The sequence below is a fragment of the Dipteris shenzhenensis genome, chromosome 3 (genome assembly GCF_047967505.1).
Source record: "Dipteris shenzhenensis isolate YYH24624 ecotype China chromosome 3, Dip_SZ_1.0, whole genome shotgun sequence".
NCBI classification, from domain to species: domain Eukaryota; kingdom Viridiplantae; phylum Streptophyta; class Polypodiopsida; order Gleicheniales; family Dipteridaceae; genus Dipteris; species Dipteris shenzhenensis.
The window spans coordinates 60,310,004-60,332,113 of record NC_141598.1 but is presented as its reverse complement, the minus strand read 5'-3'; the positions used below and the strand labels follow the sequence as shown (position 1 = coordinate 60,332,113).

Sequence of the window (22,110 nt, the reverse complement as noted above, 5' to 3'; positions counted from 1 at the left end):
CTCTTCTCTGGGCATCTTCTGCCCTAGGTCTCCCTCCCCCACGCTCTCCTCATTTGTCACGCACGTGGAAGGTACCAAGCGCTCCGTGCTGTCCTTCACCTTCACAAAGGCATCTGACTCCTCGTCAACCCACATCTCTATGTCAGACATCCTCACTGTGATTGCTGGATCAACATATCTGACCTCGGTAACACTCGGTGATGTTACGAGGAACAACTCTTTGATTACCACATTTGCTTTGGCCTTCTGAATCTAAGTCAGACTCCTTTTTGTTTTTCTGATCCGCCTTTTTCTTTCCGCAGTCCTTTGCAAAATGTCCTGGCGTATCAAAGTAGAAGCACTTCTTCTTCTGCTTCCTCTTAGAAGTCCCCTCGTCGTCAGAGTCGTCTTTCTTGGACTTGCCACCGTTAGGCTTGCCCTTTCCTTTGCCAACGGAATCCTTCGCCAGCATCGCCTTGTCGTCTTTATCCTCGTTGTAGAGCTTCTCCCGAGCTTCCTCCTGTAGGAGTAATGGACCCAACTCCTCGAATGTCAGAGGTTTGGTCCTCTATCCTGCTGTCACAGTCGTAACAAAGCTCTTGAAACTCCGAGGTAATCTCCTCAATACCATCAACGCCAAATGGCATGAGTCTGTCTTCTGACCAACTGCTGCCAGTTGATCCCTCACCACCTTGACCTTCGTCAAATGGCTATGTACCGTATCTCCTTCTTCCATATCAAGATTGTAGAGGCCAGCTGGATATGTGGAAGAACGGAGTCCGCCGTAGTCCCTATAAGCGGACTCCGTTCCTATAATTATTGCCAAGGCATGGGCATCTCTGTCTTCCCAAGCTTCGAGCTCCTTTCTGTCTACTGCCATGACTATCTCCCCTTTCCTGTCCACGATGTCCTCCGGCTTCGACTCCACTCCCGTGGTCAGCTTCCACAACTTTCGAGCCGCTAAATGACTCCGGATCTTCATTTTCCAGATCGGGTAATTAGTCTCGTCCAGTTTAAACTGGGGCAGGAGGAAGGGAAAGCAGGGGCTGAAGAGGCTGTAGAGGTCGACATCTCTGCTGCTTATACCACACAACAAAGTCAACCAAACTCAATTTCAGTAGACCAGAAATCTGAACGCACCTGACTAAACCTGAGTCACCCTCCTTCTCGCAAGGGCACAATGGCACAATCCTCCAGTCGTGGAAGTGGATTCCCAAGAGCTTCTGAATCAAGGTCGTCCTTCAGCAAGGTCCCTGCCTTCAGGCTCCCACACCTGTGAGCCTCCTACTTGGGCTCTGATACCATGTTAGAAATGACCCAACAGAGGGTACACACAGCGGAAGACTTATAGTAATGCCCAAGAGCTCACACAGTGTGCGTGTGGGGTGTGGAATCACAAACTTCTTTACTTATGTGCATTCAATAGATGTGCAGACTCATTTCTAGGGCTTTTGGCCCTCCAATCTAGGCAAGGGCCCAGCCTATATAAGGCATGCCACTGCCCACTGTCAGCCCCATTTTCTGCTTCACCAGGCCTGCTGGTTCTGCCCTCTGCCAGGTTCTCTCCAGCCACGTGTGCAGTGCCGTACACTGCTGATGTCATTGCGCCCTACCAGGTCAGATCTAGGGCTTGCTGTCCCCGCCATCTGCACTGTAATTCGCGCCATCTGTTGCAGCCTTCTTCTCTTGTGAGGTGCTGCCCATGTGGCAGCCCCCTCTCTCTCTCTTCTCTGGGCATCTTCTGCCCTAGGTCTCCCTCCCCCACGCTCTCCTCATTTGGGGTTTTACAGATGGGGAGGTGACCTTTCCAACAATTTTTTCTTCATGTGACCCTATGAGCAGCATATCATCTACATAACAAATGATGACCAAAATATCCCCCCCATCCATCTTGATGTAGAGGGTACTTTCAGTTGGATTGTTATGAAGCTCCTTGCTGGTCAGAAAGAAATCAATCTTGAAGCACCATGCACGTGGGGCTTGTTTTAGCCCATACAAAGCTTTTTTAGCTTGCAAACTTTATGTGCATTACCTGAAATTTCAAAGCCAGGAGGTTGTATGGCATAAACTTCTTCCAACGAGTGTCCATTAAGAAAAGCTGTTTGTATCTCCAACTGATGAACATTCCAATCAAAATGTGCAGCCATAGTAATAACTGATCTGATAGTGGTCATCTTGGAAGTAGGAGCAAATGTCTCCTCATAATCAATGCCCTTCTTCTGAGCATAGCCTTTTGCAACCAGCCGTGCCTTGTACCTGTCAATGGACCCATTTGACTTTATTTTTACTTTGAAAACCCATTTTGTACCTATGGCATTCTTTCCTGGTGGTAAATCCACAAGATTTGAGGCCTGATTTTTCTCAATGGACTGCAACTCATCTTGCATGGCATTCATCCAATGCACATTATCCTTAGCGTCTTCAAAATTATCAGGCTCTTTCTCATCAAGAAGAGTACCTGCATAAGATGATTCAACAGAAAGAAATACTCTCTCTGTGAGCTGCTGTTGAGCTGCCGCACCCCCCTGGCTGCCCCGTCTGCCTCTTCGCCCCCTCTGTAGCTCCTCGCCCTCCCTCTGAAGCATCTTCTATCTATTGGTGTGCACATGCTGACGTGTCAAGTAACAATAGCGACCGGATAGCAATCCATTACCATGCTATCAGCACTGCTACATGTGTGTACCCAAGTGACTTGGAGGCCTGAACGTCTCTGAACATACCTCATCATGTGGGATGAAAGCCATGACGGTCTGGCAGAGGGTCAGCTTGCCAGGGCAATCCTTGCACTACAGACAAATAGGACACCTTACCACAGCTTCACCACGCTTTGTGAGCCCCTCGACCCAAGGCCACCTTGGACTGCCAGCAAGACAAGAGGGGGGATAGGACCCCAGCCTTAAGACATTGCCTCCTCAGTCACAAACCCGTTGGGTTGTCCCATCAGATGGTGGTTGGACCAGAGTAAAAGGCAAGAAAAGCAGCAAGAGAGCAGCAAAGAATCATATAGATATCAAGCCCATCTCACAAGTAGCAGGTGAGATTGAGATCCTAGACGGAGTTCTCCCCATAAGGAGGCAATCAGACAAAACCCATCCCGACCACTGGGCATCCTCTGAGAGGGAGTTCTTTGATCTTTCCCTAGAGGTCGAGCCGAAGGTTGGAGTTGAAGGCTACTGCTCAGCTTCCCTCAGTATACGTTTAGACAGCTATAAGGTTAGCTCTAGTCCCCCGGTACCGCCACCCCCCTTCCGCTTGATCCCCTTCTCCCCCTTCACCCTCATCCTAGTCCTCTTCACCTTCCTTGCATTCCACCTTGCACTCCCCTATTATCACCCTTTTCACCTACCCTCCCTGCAGGCCCCAATTTCACTCCCTTGCAGCTTCCTCAGCAATTGTCAGCTCCCTCGCCATACTTCCCTCTTCTTCATCCTCTTCTCTCCTTCAAAGGGCAGTCCCAGATCCACCGAGCTCTCCATCCCTTGGATCTTACCTAGCATCTTCTTCGTCTCCTCACAACTTTGCCCCTCTGTTCCAGCTCCTAGGGCACAAGCCCTGATAGAGAGAGAGAGAGAAAGAAAGAAAGAAAGAAAGTTTATTAAAGTCTTCGGGAGACCGTGAAGGTCTATGAGACTAAAGATAACTGATACAATGAGCATAACGGTGGTGGTCTCAAAACGGGCCAACCAACCGTTTCTACAAAAAAGAGGTTATGAAGGACTGTGTGTCTAGTCCTGATACAAAAAATATGTGTCTACCTCCAGATGATACAAAGAAGAAGAAGGGGGGGGCAGCAAAAATGGGGCAGGGGGGGGAGATACAGTATACATGTGCAGGTGGTGATCGTCAGAGACCAATCATAGAGGGGCTGTCAAATGGGAGGTCGGAAAAAATCCTGCGATAGATGATTGGCCTCTGACGTCACGCGGCCTAGTCGAGCTCGGTCGTCAGGGGTTGCGGGTGGCCCTGTGGATGAGGGCAACGGTAACCCCAGTGGGGCGGGCTGAGAGCAGAGACGAGATGTCATGGACCTGGATGTGTGAGTCTGTCCGCTGACGCAGCTGTCGTGGCTCTGGCTCTCGCTCACGTCCGCGTCGTCGGCTAGACTGAGAAGAGGTATCCTGTGACTGAAAGAAGTCAGTGATAGGCCGCTGGGTGTCCTCACGCTGTGTGTGCTGCTCGTGTCGCCATGCTCGGAGAGAGGTATCTCGGTGGCGAGTCATCTCATGTAAGAAAGCGGCTAGGCATCGCTGATCTGGGAACTGCAGCATGTGTGGGAGGGAGCCGAATCCGTTGCGGAAGAGGCAGTGGTATCGGCCTCGAATGGCATAATAGATAGGACATCTGAAAGCAAAGTGCTCCTCCGACTCGATCTCCTGCAAGTTGCAAAGTGGGCAAAGGCGGTCCTCTCGTGGGATACCCTCTGCGCGTCCGCTCTCGATCCGTAATCGGTGTGACGAGACCCTAAACTGACCGAGGGAGATCCGGAGCGCATGCTGCGGCTTTTCAGGCTATCACCTATCTCCACAGAGTCAGGGATTTTGGCTCCTCCACTGATGGTCACCTCCACCTACCTTGGTTAGCCCTATCCTCCTCTATGGCCTTATCCGTTGATGGGGACCAGCGATGCTGGTATAGTCGTCTTTCCAGTTGGTTCACCCGACTGGGCCTCGACTTAGACCGGTTGCCTCCTTTTCAGTACAACCTCGACGCTCCACCATCTCCCCTCTCCCCCACTGACCAGGAGGTCAACCGGCTCATTCGAGCGGATGTGCTCCAGCTTCACACCTGGTGGACATGGTTTCTTCACTCCGAGCTTCCTGTGAAGCTCGACTTCTACCGCCGACACTGCATTGAATTGTATTGAACATAATCATGAATATATACATGAGAACCCCTTAGGGTTAGGGTTAGGGTTAGGGTTAGGGTTTGCCCCTAATGCCCTTAACATATGGTGCAATTTACACCATCCTCAACACCCCCTCTTAAATTGCACTTAGGTAAGTAGAGGGTGCATGTACAAGACCTTTTGGTAAATTTCGTTCGGTGCATATGATAGCATCCAAAACTAAAAAAGAAAATTGAAAACAATCAAAGTAGTATGTGCATATGTGAGCACAGTTGCTATGTAGCAGAAGCTTGTACAATGAGTACAACTTACTAGATCGTGTACATAACGTGCGTTTTCTCCTCTTAATTTGTGGGTCATCTTTCGCCTTTAGGAATACATCGAAGGGATGAGGAAGGAAATCAAAAAAGTAAGAAGTCCACTTGGATCAAAGACTGGTCGATCAAAAGATGATTGCATGAAATGTGTGCTGAACATGTCGAAGCTTCACACGTTGGATGGACAAAAGCAATAGAGCCTAATCCGCCTTCACAGCCACCCTCATTCACATTTAAAACAACTGAATAGCACAATCACAAGGTAAAAGACATTCATTCAACATCCTTGTCTCTACACACCTCTACATTCAGCACATTGACTCTGGCCACATTTCCTCTGGAAGCCAAACAACTTTTAAAAAACCCCAAAGTCTACACAGCTCAAGACAAGTGGACTTCTTCCCTCAACAACTTAGAGAGCAATCAGCTTCAAAATACATCCAACCCACAACCCACATGATGACTTACTTCAAAACTTTTCAATGGCCACAGTCAGAAATTTATTATATCTTTCCCCAGTTCATCAACAAACACTAGAAATGATGCAGCCCACCCTGCAGCCCCTCCTTTGCGTGATGATCTCCCGTGTGCCCATGAACTCCTTCCAGAATTTTCCTGCAAGCTGTCATCTCCATCTACATCCAGCTCGTCGACTAGAAGCTTTCCTTTTCTTCTCTACATAGCCACATGCATGCATGCCTTTCTTAATATAAGCCACGTCACCTTAATTAGCCATCTCATGCTGCCTTTTTACCACTCCCAAGGATTCCCACAAAGCTTAGACCAAGGCACTTAAAGCACATATTCCAACCTTAGGCACACCACCTTTGCACATAACCTTCAAGCAAGCATTTGATGCTTGATTGCCACATATAACCGCACGTCCATGAAGCCCTCAGACCATGACATGGATGCTCACACAACTTGCAACAAATCGAAAATCACTCATGGCAAGATAAACACAAGACACAGGACGGCAATGAAAAGCATGTCATCCCACACCAATCGCTCTAGAGTGTCTGATGCACCCACGCTGCTTTTCATCATCTCCCAAAAGTCCCGGTAGAGGTATCTACCATCTCAAGAAAATATATACATCAGTGTAGAGTCCTTTATGAGGGTGTCCATTACTTAAAGCCACCACCCATGAGCTATGTAGATAGCTATGCATCTACCCATCAGCATGCAACAAGTGAAAAACATATTTACTTTTTTATCCACACATCTCTAGCAACCCCTTTTCTTCTGCTGTGACATTCATGTCCAGTAGCTAAAAGAAAAAAATCAGCAAACCACCTGGATCAAAAACAAAGCAAGCTTGTACTCTATGCCTCTGCTTTCCTTTTCCCGGATTAAAAGGATAACTTTGACCCTCCACTGCCAGATATGTATAATCCACCATCCCCCTGGATCAAAAGAAATCAACAACACACCAAATTGATGTAGCCTTCAGCTCCTTCCATATACCCACATCCTCACTAAGCCTCCAAGATCCCATAGCTTATCCTGCCAAGACATCACACAAGTCCATTGGCTATCCATTGGCTATTAGCTATCACACTTGTATCATGAGTCTTGCTCATCTCCACATGAGCCACATCTTTTGAGGTCACTACCTCACATATAGATCTCACGAGCACAACCAGCCCATAATCTGTGATTAGGGACTTCTCAACATACCCTATTGCCTCAACCTTGTAAGCTGCAAAACTTAGCCCATCACATGAATTATGAAGATCACCCAGGAGCAAACAAACATCCTTCCCACCTGAAGAATGCTCAAACATATCAGCACACTCTTTGCTATGCATCCTATCCTCACTGATATCCTCATTCTCTGAACAGTTATGAGAAGTACATATTTTCTTGTCATTACCAACCATACATGCAGAATCCATGAGGGTATCATCAAGTAAAGCATCTAGTTGATCATCAACCACACTATCACTACCATCCAGCTCAACATGCATATTGGTGTTTACATTCTTTTCCGAAGAGATCAATGCTAACATATCATCCAATGCATCATTAAAAATGCAATCTAGCTCATCATCTGAATCACCATCCTCCTGTAAACACTGAATCTTAACCTTATCATACACATCAAAGTTCGCATGTACACAATCAACACTTGCTGGTCCCACCCAAACTAAGAGTTTTAACTGCAGGTCTTTTACTTTATCAGTAATAGCCACAGCAGCTTCATCACTGTCACACATATTGAGCTCTCATCTTCACTGCTAGTTTCACCTTTCTCTTCCTCACTTGCTGAACCTGAAATCTCAGCCCCTTCAGTATGCACAATCACAGTGTCAACCACGAACGGATTGCATTCAGCCATGTACTCCTTCCAAGCCTTGTCTTCAAGTGGCTGCATAACTGCTGCAACATGACCAGCCATCATATGCACATCATCACACAACAGTGGAGCATGATCATCATCTACCACTACCCACACAGACTTATCCTTAGCTGCCTTTAATGGGCTCTCAACCTTTCTGCCATATGTGGCAGCAACCCCTTCACTCCCTCCATAGCAACTGACAAGTCTCCATTCATAATAAGTGTAATGATTTCCAGCTCCCTTACATCAACACTATATGCATCTGGTTACTTTAGCAGTAAAGACAACTGACTCTCTTCCTCTGATGAGATGCTCTCTTCCTCTGTCTCACTCTCTGTCTCTTCGTCTGTGATTGTCTCCTCAGATTCCTCTTCCAATTCTAGCCTACAGCTCATATTGCACTACATGGGTACAGACATAATCTCTGGTATGGTCTCCATTCTGATCAGGATAATTGCCTTTCCTTTCCCCTTATCCTCCCATTTCACACCACTGGTAGAGAGTTGATTCAGATCTTTCACCTCCATACTGTAATCACTTGATCTATCATTTATTCTCTGCTGCTCAGGATAGACATCTCCATCTGCCCTGGCTGGCTTATCACAGTGAGGGCTGATATGTCCCCACTCCCCACAATTCCAGCATTGAACATTGCTGATATATCCCCGTCCTCTACCTATTCCAGCTGAACTTCCTTCTCCTCCAGCCATAGCTTCTCTCTTGTTATTCTGTCCTCTGCCTCTTCCTGGAGTCTCTATCTAATTTAGACTGAGTGTTTTCATAAGCTCTCCAGCATCATGCAAGTCCTTTTTTAGGGAATTATCCTATACAAGAACAGACACCGGCTCTCTCTGTGCATATGCCTTGGATCATTTCTGGGCTGCTAACCAGCGTTTTGGGCCCTTCATGCATGTCCATCTGCCTCAGTCTCTTGACTTTCCACTCCTTCTCCCTGGCCACTCTAACAGCATCCTCAAAACTATCGATATTCCTCAGCTCCACCTTCAAACGGAGTGAAGGCTTCAGGCCTAAAATGAAGCGGTCTCTCTTTATCATCTGAGGAGGCACCTTTGGCACAAGAGCTTCACACCAAAGACTCCATAATCTCCCAAAGTGAATCAGGTACTAGTCAACCTCCTGCTCCTCTTCCTGTCTCACTTTGCAGAGCTCTTTCCAAACTTCATTAGGGCTCCTGGATTGTGCAAACCGTGCAAGAAAGGCTGCTCTCACCACTGTATACTCCGGATTTTGCTGCTGAGGATGAGTAGTCTTGAAGGTAGCCACTTGAGTCTGTAGCCATGCTTTTGCATCTCCCTGCAAGCAATAATTCATGATCTGAAACAAAATCTCAGGGGTTGCCCTATCTTTCATAAGTGCTGTAAATTCCATCCTTTCCAGGAATCTAGTTGCATTTTTTCTTTTTTTTCCCAAAAAAGAGACTTCTATTAAGTAAGAAAGAAACTCGCTAGAGCAAGCTCTGAGCGAAAATACAACATCATGAAATCATGAGGATAAATAAAACCCCCTCAAAGTGAGGTGGAAAACAACCAAGGCTGAGGTTGAAAGTGCCACCTCAACCCTGTAAGAGTCTCACAGAAGAAAGGAGAGTTCTTTTATTCCCTGAAGAAGGAAGCCCTCCTAGCTGAGGCTGCACGGGAGTCTCCCTGTATCCTCATCCATATGGCCATCAAAGTATGTACGGTATCTATCCAAATACTAGCCAAAGTGTGCGAGGGATGAACCTGAGTACCCTCCATAGCCTCTATACATCTGGCCCTCTAGATATGCCAGGATGCAATGCTCGCTAAAATCTCCCAAGAAGTATCCACCGAGACATGTACATCTGTAAAAGGAAGGTGTGGTACCACATCCAACGAACAGGACTCAATCTGATGACGTCAAACCAAAATGGCCCAAGAGGAGTCAAGTATCTCATAGAATACTTGAGGCCCTGTAAGAGAAAGCCAAGCCACTGAGCCCCATGTCATAAAGAATGGGGGGTGGGCAAAGTGACTGAAAATCCTGGCTACCCCCATCCAAATCATCCTCGCCTGTCTGCAATCCCATAAACAATGCTGAATAGACTCCGAAGCAGAGAGGCAACGAGGGCAAGTAGGGTCGCCTCCGAACTTGGATCTCCAAAGGTTCACTGCAAACCCACCATGGATAGAAAGCCAAAAGAAAAGAGTGATCTTTCTATTCCTGTGGGATTTCCAGAGTCTCCTCCAGAAGCACCTCTGCAGATCCGCAGTCATATCAAATGTCTCCCAATGAGGAACTCTGGAAGGTCTCCAACCTCTATCACTGAGCTGAAATCTCCTGGCATTACTGACCGTGTAACGAAAGAAGGGGATGCTCTTCTCTCGATGCCCTACATCAATCGATCTAGTTGCATTTTCATATGGCAGTCCCCAAAACTCTGGAAAGTCCTGTGCCATCTCTCTCAGCTCTTCAATACTACAGCTGACTGCACAGCTTCACACTTGTAAACTGAAGTGCACAGTCCTGCGTGGAGGCACCAAAACGTGGATGGACAAAAGCAGTAGAGCCTAATCCGCCTTCACAGCCACCCTCATCCACATTTAAAACAACTGAATAGCACAATCACAAGGTAAAAGACATTCATTCAACATCCTTGTCTCTACACACCTCTACATTCAGCACATTGACTCTGGCCACATTGACTCTGGAAGCCAAACAACTTTTAAAAAACCCCAAAGTCTACACAGCTCAAGACAAGTGGACTTCTTCCCTCAACAACTCAGAGAGCAATCAGCTTCAAAATACATCCAACCCACAACCCACATGATGACTTACTTCATAACTTTTCAAGACATCAATCCACAAGATGGCCACAATCAGAAATTTATTATATCTTTCCCCAGTTCATCAACAAACACTAGAAATGATGCAGCCCACCATTCTTTGCTCATCTTTGCCTTCAAGCTATAATATCTACCTCATAGCTATTCTCCTGCTCACTCTAAACCCACCTTATATATTATGACACCCACGACCAGACAGGAGCTCCCCACACATTAGCCTCAGCTAATACCACAACGTCCATCTCGTAAGGGAGATTAAAGTAGCCACACAAGTGCTCCACTCGTAGAGCACCCATGCCATCCAGCCCCATCCGAGTAAACAGATTCGCCTCAGACCATGAATTCTCCACCAACCTCTTTACATGTATATCCAGTCTGTGCTTTCGATGCAACTCCTCCGTTATCTCTCATCTCTTTATGCTATGATAGCCTCTAGTCGCGGCTTCTCCCACACCAGCCACGAACACGCTCTTCTCATACAAGGTATCCCAGACTCTCAAGAGCCGCAGTCGACACTTGATGATCAACCCGTCGTTCTTCTGCACCACTCCTGTCACCCTTCTCTGTCATGTGATCAAAGCTATGCAACAAAGGTCGTCATCATGGAGCGTTCATAGTGCATCTACTCCAAGCCCTTGCACTTGATATCCCACGGCCAAGTTCTGAACCTCCCAACAAGAGCAACAGCCCTTCATGCACGTGATCATTGTCAACACCCGGCACTTCTCTTGCTCATAAAGCACCTGCTTAGCCAAAAGCCTCTCTGCCCTCAATCTCTGAGCAATCGTGTGCTCACTCGACGCCTAGCCAGCCCATCTCCTCACCTATGTGCTAGACTACGCGTTGAAGCGGAAAATGTAGCAAAATGAATTTTAGTTCGTTCATTTTTATGTGTTGGGTCGCTGCAATGGATTAGGAGGTGGTTTCGATGACGAGGATTGAAAGTTTCTGACATGTGCATCAGTCAGAATGCCGGTTTGAGGTGCTCACTACGTGTGAGCACGATCTGCCGATCATTTTTGGTTTTTGCATCATCTCAAAATTCCTTCTGGATCAAAAGATATGGGCATTTGAAATTTGTATAACACTTAGTCCATGGAAGAGTAAAAATGGATGATGTGGCATGTGGTGATGTGCCACTATGTGTTCACGTGTTGATTATAACTGTGCCTATGTGGCGCTTTGTGATGACATGGCATGTTGATTGTGCAGATGACGTGGCATTGCTGAGGTGGCCATTGATGATGTGGTATTGATGAGTGACTGATGACGTGGTTGTGGTGACGTGTCACTATCCAACCGTGTTGACGTGGGAGAGGCAGAGGTCTACTGACATGTCACTATCCAACCGTGATGACGTGGTTGTGGTGACATGTCACTATCCAACTGTGCTGACGTGGGAGAGGCAGAGGCCTATTGATGTGGCAAGATAAGTTCTACTGACATGGCCTCGGGGTGACGTGGCAGATGAGTTGGGCAAATGACATGGCTTGTTGACGTGAGTCGTTAACGTGGCCAATGAGGTTAGTTGATGATGTGGTAGCAGCGTCGGCCCTGTTGACGTGCCAAATAACCCCACGTGGCAGATAAGATGCCATGTGTCACTAGACTAACCAAGCCCTGAGGTGGTTACCAAGCGGCAGCGTGTCAAGTTTGAGGCCAAGCTTTGGTAAGATTAGATCCTAGGAATCTTCGAAAGATTTTGTCAATATTAGTGAGAATTTGTCGCGCTGCAGCGTAGGACCTTGTGAGGCGTTGCGTGAAGTCGTTGCATTGCTTTGGATTGATTCATTGTTGTGGTGAGTAGCGCTAATGTGAGACGTTGATTGTTGGAGTCGCGTTACTTTGGTCGAGCTGTTAGTCGATTGTATCGTTGTAGGCATTGTATTGGAGCTTCTGGTTGGCGAGTGGATGGAGCTACTACTTGAGGTTGTTGGAGGCCAGCTTGTGGTTGGAACGTTTGTAGTAGTCTGTTGAGGTGTTGTGACATTGGCGATGAACGTCACTGGTGTCGGGCTGTTGAACTCGTTGGTGTCAGCTTGAGTCGATTGTAGGTTAGATGGAGGCCACGGAAGTGTGAGGCTATCGGTTGGAGCTCGTTTGGCTCACTACTGTGTGTGTGGATGGCTCCCTGTTCGCTAGTCAGTTGATGAAGTTCGTTTGTGTTTGGTTGTGCATTTGTGGACAAAGGCCGTTGAGTTCGTTGGACATGTTAAGGCGCTGGCCGTTGGGTTGGCTTGTAGTTGCAGTTGTGCATGCGAATCGATGACGAAGCTAGTGGCGTGGTTGCGTGCCTGTAACTTGCTTGTTGGTTGAAGCGTCGAGGTCATTGATAGTCCATATGCTTGCAGTGGAGGCTGAAGCGTATGTTACTCATTTCCAACTCAGTCCTTAGTACCTCAAACACAGCACACAAAAAATGACTGGTAAATTTAACATCCCTGTCTGACACTATGGATTTGGGTAATCCATGCAGACGAAATACATGTTTAATAAACAAATACGCTACGTGCGGGGCACTGACAGATTCCCTAGTGGGAATGAAGTGAGCCATCTTGGTAAGACGATCAACCACCACAAGGATAGAATCATATCCACCTTGTATCGTAGGCAGACCTACTATAAAGTCCATGGAAATGCTCTCCCACCTACCTAGTGGTATTTCCAAGGGTTGTAAAACGCCAGGTGGCTTCACCCGCTCTACCTTACTCATGTGACACGAAAAACGACATCACATATTCATGAATATGTTTCTCGCCAAAAGAAATCTTGTTTTGCGAGATTATATGTCTTCTCGACTCCAAGATGTCCCACACATAGGCTATCATGGCACTGTTGAATGACTCTTTGCCTAAGACCATTCTGATTAGGTACTACTACCTCACCATTTCTTTTCAGCATACCATCCCCTATGGTATATCTTGCATAAGTTTGGCCTTTTCTGGATGCCAAGTCATCCTTTCCCTCGGGTTTAAGCACATAAGTCTTAGGCCAAAGGCTTTGGACGAACTTGTCCACCTTTTGAGTTTCTCTAATCTCGTCCATTAGAGCACTCTCCAATACTGTGAAACTCATATTATGCATAATGCGTGACAACACATCAGCAACTTTATTTTTCTTCCCTCTTAAGTACCAAATAATCATATTAAACTCTTGCATGAGTTCTGCCCACCTAGCTTGGCGGCCTCTCAAGTCAGGTTGTTTACATAAATATTTTAGAGTATCATGATTAACATCAACATAAAACTCTGATCCATACAAATAATGTCTCCATGTTTTCAAAGCATGGACAACGGCAGACAACTCTAATTCATGAGTTGGCCAATTTCGTTGAGAGGGAGAAAGCTTCTTGCTTTCAAAGGCTACTTGCCTTCGCTCTTGGAGGAGAACTGCTCCAACAACAATGCCACTTGCATCAGGGATCAACTATTTTTAACATCGGTCCTAAGACCACAACTTGTTTTATGGCCTTAAAACTTTCTTGTTGATTGTGTCCCCATATAAAAGGTACTTTATCTGAGGTCAGATCAATCAATGGCGATACTATCTCGGAATATCATTTGAAATGCCTCCGATAAAATTGGACAAATCCCAAGAATGTTTGCAAAGCGGTCAAACTCTGAGGGAAAGGCCAAGTCAGTATCGCAGCCACTTTCTTTGGATCCATTTCCACCCCCTCATGAGTAATAATGAGTCCTAAATATTCAAGTCTTACCAAGCACAATACAATTTTCTTTTCATTTACATATAGACTGGCTTTCTTCAAGTATTAAATACTATTCTTAAGTGTTCGCGATACTCAGCAATACTTTTGCTGAAAACAAGAATATCGTAATAAAATGTACTGCAAACTTCTCGATATACGGGTGTAGTAAATCATTCATAGGCATGATGAATCTAGCTGGAGCATTGGTAAGTCCAAATGGCATTACCAAAAACTCATATTGTCCAAACCTGCTTCTAAAAGCAGTTTTATTCACATCCTCGTCTCTAATACGGATCTGATGGTAACCGCACTTAAGATCTATCTTGTTAAAAATTATGACTCCATGTAATTCATCTAGCAAGTCCTCGATCCAAGCCATCGGATACATATGCTTAACAGTGATATTATTCAGTGCTCTGTAATCTATACAAAGGCGGAACATATCGTCTTTCTTTTTCTTTAATATCACTGGCGAAGCAAAAGGTGAGAAAATGGGTTGAATCGGCCCCAGCTTGAGGTATTCTTCCAGTTGTCTTCGCACCTCAGCTTCTTCAGTAAAACCTAATGTATAAGGAGGCCTATTTATAGGTTTTGCCCCGGGGATAAGTTCAATCTCATGCTGAACATTCCGCTCTGGATGTAACCCATAAGGTAACTCATCCCTAAAACAGTCAGAGAACTCCTTTGTTATTTGATCAGCCAACTTGACCATCTCCCCATCTTGGGTAACATCAGTGCTAGCCGAGGTACCATCTATCGGCTCTACCGGTGCTGAACAAAGAAACAAAAAGTCTTCTTGATTTTTTGAACTTTCTTTATGGAACTAATGGTCCCTGAGGCAAATCCTTTTCACCTTGCATGCACATCGTTCATCTTGAACAAATAAATGTGTTTTTTCCAATCTATGGCTGGATTCTTCTTAGAATGCCAAGCCTTTTCCAGGGCTATATCTGTGTGAGCAAGCCTGGTCATTTCGTAATCTAGCTTCTCCGCATAGTCTTGAATTTGAAGTACTAACTGGGCAACCCTTTGGTCCCATACTTCAGTTGAACTTCCATTTGCAATCCTGACTGTATATGCATAGTTAGTTGGGCTAGTCTTTAATTTCAGCCTCTTTACGAGCTTGGAGTTAATTACATTGTGCGTTGATGCTGAGTCAAACAACACAATAACATCATGATTGGCCACTTGCCCCTTCATCTTAATTAAATCCGTATCGCTAAAGTGTTATATACCCCGTTGCTACGGGCTTTGATAGGATATTGTCAGGTGCACTGTTTACTAGCTTAGCAACAGACACGCATAACACAACAAGCCCTGACCTCTAAGAAGATCCGGCTAGCTGAAGCTGCATCTGTTCTGCTCTAGGACTTCCCTCCATCTCTAGGTCGACTCTGAAATCACCATCTCAGCCATCCGACGATCCTTGTTTCGTGGACAATCTTTCCACTAATGAGGCTGAAGGCATCTAAAACACAAGCCTTCTCTCCTCGCTTTCTCTTTTTGCTCTAGGGTTAAAGAATATTTTGACCAAGCCTGGGCTACCATTGGAGTTACTTTTCTTTTCACCCCCAATGGTGGTACTTGGTTTAGGAGTCTCAACTGGCTTTGCCTGCTTGGCTTGGCCATTAGGCTGTGAGACACTCCCTTGCTAACCTACTTCTTCTTAAACCCACTTTTCTTCGGGTACTCATACCGAGTCCCATCTTGCACAAACCCACTTGGTTTGTTTCCTTTGGCATCCTCATAGTTCAAGGCTATGGCAATTGCTTCATCTATAGTATTCGCGTACTTGGCCCGAACTTCCATCTTGGTTCTATTATTCAGTACGAAAATAAAATCCTTTACCTGTACCGAGACCGAGGAAGAGGTTCATAAACCTTCATTACACATTCTTTGAATTTATCAGTGTATTCATCCACTGATAAATTTATCTGACAAAGGTTTCTATACTGATCCCAATCTTAGGATGCTTCGTCAGGAAGCTAGAAGTGTTTTCTAAATTCTTTCTTGAACCCCTCCCAAGTAGCGGATGCCACTCCATCCCTCTGTTGTTTTATCCACCATCTATCTGCTGCGTCATTAAACATGTGGGTGGCCTCGTGGATTTCTTCACGTCATTCTTGATTTCACAAATGGCGAAAGCCTCGTTCTCCCATTTGTGCAACCAGGAGTCTATGACATCAGAACAACGATCGGACATCCAACCAAAATTTTTTTCTGGCCTATAATTGGCAATATTAGGTACCTTAGCCCTTCTAGGCTCGACCGTATGAACACTAGTTTCAGGCTCCATTGGAGCTTTACCTTTTTCCTCATGGGATGGTCTAGTAGACATACTGTGAACCATTTTTCTAAGCTCGGATTGCCTTACGTGTGCTTGCAGTTGTTGAGTCAGAATCTGTTGTAAGGCATCCTCTAATAAAGCAATTCTACTAGACAATGTATGAACCGTTGGGCGCGACACTTGTGGGATCAGTCGGACTCCTGACTCTACGGGATCCACCCTTGAAGCCTCTTCTTCAACTTCCATCACTATAGCTTTGCCTTTGTCCATAAAGTGGGGATGTGTTATAAAACAAACACCGCCTAAAACTGTATTTGCAATTGGAAATCATAACCTCCAACTATAAACTATAAACTCCAAATGTTCAAAACAACCGCTATACAAGCATAACCCAAAGGATTCACAACCAAAGCTAATACTCTTTTCCTGTACTAGGGAAATTCTTGCAATCTAAAGCAACGGGAAATAACCAAACCCACACTTCAAATGCATAATAAAATTTCAAAACTTAAACAACTCAAATGCGTAAGGAAATAGAGAGCTCTTTGGCCCAAAATTCTATGTCCAGCTCCCTAATTCCCTCAATTCGATACTAAGTCACTTCGAGATAACCAAATCCACTCAAAAGTGCCTCCAAAGTGGTTTTCCGTCGAGTCATGTCTAGTTTCGTCAATGTATGGATGGAAAAAAACGGGATTCCGTCATGTACGGGGATTGCATCATCCGTGTGTAGGAAGATAAAAAGAGGGGAACGTTCACGGCGAATGTTGACTTCCACGATATTCTTGACCAATTGTGCTGTTGGCGGTGAACATCTGCACTCACAGGTAGTAGAAGAATAGAGCAAGCCTATGTAATTGTTCAAGGGGTAGCTTCACGATGGATTTTTTGCCAAGGGAATATTCTTGCAGGTCATGTATGTTAGAAAGGAATTCAGCAAAAGTTTTGATTTGGGAAACTTCGTGCACCATGAGTCAATAAACTTGTAGTGAAGCAGAGTAACAACCGACATGTACCTGACGCTGCCACGAAATGCAACGCCAAACAGCTGATGGTTGATATGGTAGGCTGTCGAATATGCTTTGGTTGTGTTGGTTCTTTGCGTTGTTCGTGTAAAATAAGTGTGGTATGTTGTTTCTGTCAGGTGGCCTTTTGAGGTGTGCTCTATTTAAGCAGTTAATACATCTTGGTGGGTTTGTGTTTTTGTTCTGATTCTATTGAGTATCTCCAAGAACACCTTGTTATCTTGGCGCATCGGTTGTTCCAGTTGGTGGTACTTAATATATGTTCTCCAAACCAAACCGATCATTGCTGTTGTTGATTGCTCCGAGAATATCCAGGAGTCCTTTAGTGGGCTCGCCTAGCAAAGGTCGCCGCAAAGAATCACGTCGACCCCGCCGAACGGTTCATTGTGATTATGTTTTATTTCGCGCATTCGCATGTCCGCTGCGAGGAGTGTGTTTATCCCGACCAAAGATATTTCGTCTATGAGGATAGACTCTGCTCTGATACCAATTGAAATGAACGAGCATCACAATTCCAAACTTATCATGGGCAATGACACTACTTTGTTCCTCCCAACCAACCTTCGTGACAACAAGCACGATTCCAATTCCCACGTTATTTCATCTGCAAGCTGTGCACAAAGCCCACAACTTCCTAGATGGTTCCGCAGGCCACATGTCACATTCCCAGGGCCACCCTTTGGTACACCTTTTACCCCTCTCTTGGAGTATAATTCCATTTGCCCCTTGGCAATTACACATTGTGGTCGACCTAGGCCCCTGACCTTAGAACCATCTAGTTAGTGCCAATTCGCCCTCACCAAGGACCTTGACATTGATTCCTTTAACCATATACTTGAAGCACTATAAAAAATAAAATACAATAGTTGGTCCTCTAAAGGAAAATGTCCACTGACCCTTCCGAGTTCATGTTATCTCAGCTTGAGCATAACAGTTTTTGTTTTGACATTGCAACCAATGGGTAGGAGCAAGCTCCCCCTTATTTCCACCGATGCAGAGGGGCTAAGAGGGCAAGAGCGACCCCCCCTCTAGTGGCGATGGTGTTGGAACGATGAGCATCGAAGGAATAGGAACCTTGCCCCTCAATCAAGATCTCAAAGAGATTGCACAACTCTCTATTCAAAAAGTTTGATTGGAATGATCACCGATCATCTGTATGAGTGCCAAGACAGTGCAGAGGAGGCTGCTGCTGTCATGATCCGATGGTAAACCACCATCGGGGCATAAACAATAAGATTCATACCTCGCATGCAATTGATGAAGCTGTTCAAGCTTACTGGATGTTCTTCCCTGTAACAGTCTTGCCATCATGCTTGTGGCCTGCCTCTTCTCTCATGCATACGCCCCACATGTTTATTACCTCGTGGCCTTGGTTCCTTCTCTTAGTTCCTCCTGAGGTAATTTTCTTCCACATATTGCTCATCTCAAAAACTTTCATTCTTGGCTACAATATCCCTTGCCCGAGATTCTCTTCTTACTATCCCTCTCACTTCTTGACCTTGGGAGCTCAAAGCCCCATCACTTCTTCCTCTTTATCAGCCTGAATCCCCTTGTTTCTGTCATTCCTTTCCTCATCCTCAACCACCCCTCAATGTTGTTTCTTGCCTCCTTCATGTTTCTAGCATCCTCCCGGTACTCCCTCTCCTCTTCTTTTGTGCAATCACCCTCCCTTTCCCTCCACCTCTCTTCCCTCTCTAATCTCTCCCCCACATGCAACCCCTCCCACATAGTTATGGCTTAGCAAGACAACAACGGGCTGTTGGTTAATAATGGGCAGCTCTGATGATGGCATTATTGTTTATGTGGCTTAGTTGTAGTAGAGCATGATAAGGTTCGGGGTATTATGTAGGCCAAGGCAGTTTGAGTCTAGATTGGGCAAAACTATGGTGAGATATGTAACGACATGCTATGAGCAGCCAAGAGGGCAATGTTAGTGTATGGTGATGAAGAGTTGATGAAGTATGGCAACGTTGTGAATGAGCTATCTACAGCAATGGCAAGCATGGCTAGGAGCAAGAAGGCTTGGTGTACTGCAGGCTGAAAAGGCGTAGCATGAAGATGCAAAGCAAGAACGGCGATATTGCATGATGACAGAAGCTATGGTTTTAATGGTAGATATTACTACCATTTGGTCTCATGGGTCATTGTGGTATACAAAAAGCCCAATGTAGCATGTGTTATAGTTTGTCATCCCCAAGGGTTAGATAGATGGACAGGTATATTGTGTTGGATTAGTTGCCACATATGTCATGGCGGGTTTTAGAATTTAGATTTAGTGGTCTGCTTTGTACGGGATGATGGCTAGAGCAAGGAGGCTCACCTAAGTGGATGATTGTTAATTTTGTGTGTGTGTGTGTGTGTGTGTGTGTGTGTGTGTGTGTGTGCGTGTGTGTGTGTGTGTGAGCAACCTACATTATGTATGGAGTAGTACGAGATACTATTGATTCATTGATGGCTAATGGATCAGAAATGGAGATGAAGTCATGATCATTTGAAAGCTGGCAACATGGAGGAGGTTTGGTTTAGGATGTTTATTTTTTTTCATGGTGTTAGCTTGAGGGCATGTCCCAGCACTACATGTATTTAAGCCATAAAGAGGGAGTCATGTTCCCTCATCTTATCGTTTTGCATTCACCAGGGACGGTGAATGATTTAGTGCCAGGGGAAATTGTTGTACCCCTTGTTGAGAATGGAGAAGGAGAGGCATAAATAGGGATTGAGGAGGAGAATGCCATGTGGCATAGGAGTTGTTATCCCACATGTATGATGGGTTGTGGATAGGCCTTGGGGGAAAGGCCAAACGTGTATTTGAAGGGGGGCTTTTGTAGGAGAATATCATCTTCGTTTGAGCCTCGTCTCGTTTGAGTCTCTTTTATCATGCAGTCCCTTTCCACTTGGTAGTTCATGCTTTGTAGGTAGCCTTACCCTAGGGCCTAGCACATGGTCTAATAATATTTTTTGCACTGTATGTGTCACTATGTCACGTGTTGCTCCAGGACTGAATTGATTGAGCTCTAGGGTTTCAGGTTTCCTACAAAACCACTGTTTCTTTGTATCAGAGTTGTGGGTGCAATTCATTTATCTCTTCAAGCTTTCTCCAGTGCTGTGTATTCTCTCCCCGCTGTCACAAACTTCACATGTGTATCATATTTGCCACAGGTCAATCGGTCATCTCACATGTTCCTCTCTTTAAAAATCAATGGGCCCCGTAATGGATTTATTTAAGTTTGGAACCTTGAAATGAGTTATCCACTGAAGAATAATCGTATCAATCATGAAATGGCCTTTACAGGTAATCAAGGAGATGACGAACGGTGGCGTCGATTACAGCTTTGAGTGTGTCGGAAATGCAAAAGTTGTGGAGGCTGCCTTTTTAAGTTGCCATGATGTATGTACAAACGTTTTTCACAAGAACTTTTCCAAAGTTTTGCACACTATGGTTTCAATTAACCTCTGGTTCTGCCTTCACTCAGGAGAGATAAAAACTGAAAATTTGAAACTTTTCAGGGTTGGGGGATGACAGTCATTTGTGGAGTAGCTGGTGAGAAGACACCTCTGTCAGCACATCCTGGCTTATTTCTGTATGGGCGGACATTAACTGGTTCGTTATTTGGGGGGCTGAAACCAAAGTCCCAGTTATCGCAATATGTGGACATGTATATGAATAAGGTATTTCGCACCCATCCAAAAAATATGTTGGGGTTGTACAATGCTAATGGTGTTTTTGTTGCTTTCACTCCACAGATTTATAAAATCTGCCAGTCTATGTTTTTCTTTGCTTTATTTAGAAGAAAATTAAAAGCTAAATGATACTGGAAGTTCCACTACCTTCACTTCATCAGCCAACCTACTCTTTTAGGAAAACTTGGATGTGATGGTTGATACAAACATCCTGGTGGGTGGCTCGAAAGACAAACGGGATAGTTTTGTTGAATCTTTCGAGGTTTATCTGTCTGAATTCACCTACTCCATAAACTCTGTCCGTTATTGAAGTCTTCTTTCCTCTCTCTATGCAGCACGATCATGCTCATCTTCTCTTGAGATTCTTTCTAATGATTGTACCAGTGATGATTATTTCTAGTATGCGTACCAGTAACAGAGTCACAATGGTTTTGAATGTTGACTTTTCGTGTACTGCAGGTATTTCATCTAGAGGATTTTATCTCCCATGAGCTATCCTTTTCACAAATAAATGAAGCTTTCAAGCTTTTTCGCGAAGGGGAGTGCTTGAGATGTGTGATGCACTTTTAACATGCGAGTATGGAAGAGGCGCTTGTTCTATGTAGCAACCAAGTGAAGGATCGAGATGTGAAATTAGTGAATTCATGGAGGACGTTTGATGTAGCACGATGTGTAAGCAAGGAATTAGCATTTTCCTCATTAGTAGGCACACACACGTGCATGCACGTATGTGCGATGAAGTATTTATATGAAAGTTTAGACAAATAAAGAAACAAGCTTTTATAATTACTACGAGGATTTTGGTATAAGGGAGTGTGAGTAGGCAAAGCTAAGTTTTACTTTTGCTCTTTGGACTTTTCAAGTTCTTTGCATTTTGAAGTTTATTATATAAGACCATTCGGCTTCTCCTTATACCACATCGTTTGTGCTTCTTTGTTGCCCATGTTTTTTTTGCAAAAAATCTTTGTTGCCCATCTTTTGCTAACTTTTAGGGAGATTAACATCAAGAATGCTTTATATTTTGAAATTTTTGTATGAAAAATTAGCTATGCAATGTGACTTGCTTTATTCGAACATTCCTAGGTCGAGCTATAAATTTT

General features: G+C 45.0%; 1 protein-coding gene across 2 annotated transcripts in view; it reads left to right on the top strand.

Annotated features, from left to right (window-relative positions):
* The window catches only part of LOC147904106 (alcohol dehydrogenase-like 6), a 78,057-nt gene extending 56,258 nt beyond the window's left edge, over positions 1-21,799 (top strand). For both annotated transcript variants that reach the window (XM_087370605.1, XM_087370610.1), the window contains 3 exons: positions 20,622-20,717; positions 20,837-20,998; positions 21,470-21,799. In XM_087370605.1, coding sequence (XP_087226731.1) covers positions 20,622-20,717; positions 20,837-20,998; positions 21,470-21,580 — 369 coding nt within the window. In that variant the 3' untranslated portion in view covers positions 21,581-21,799. The remainder of the gene's footprint in view (positions 1-20,621; positions 20,718-20,836; positions 20,999-21,469) is intronic.
* Positions 21,800-22,110: the final 311 nt, after the last annotated feature.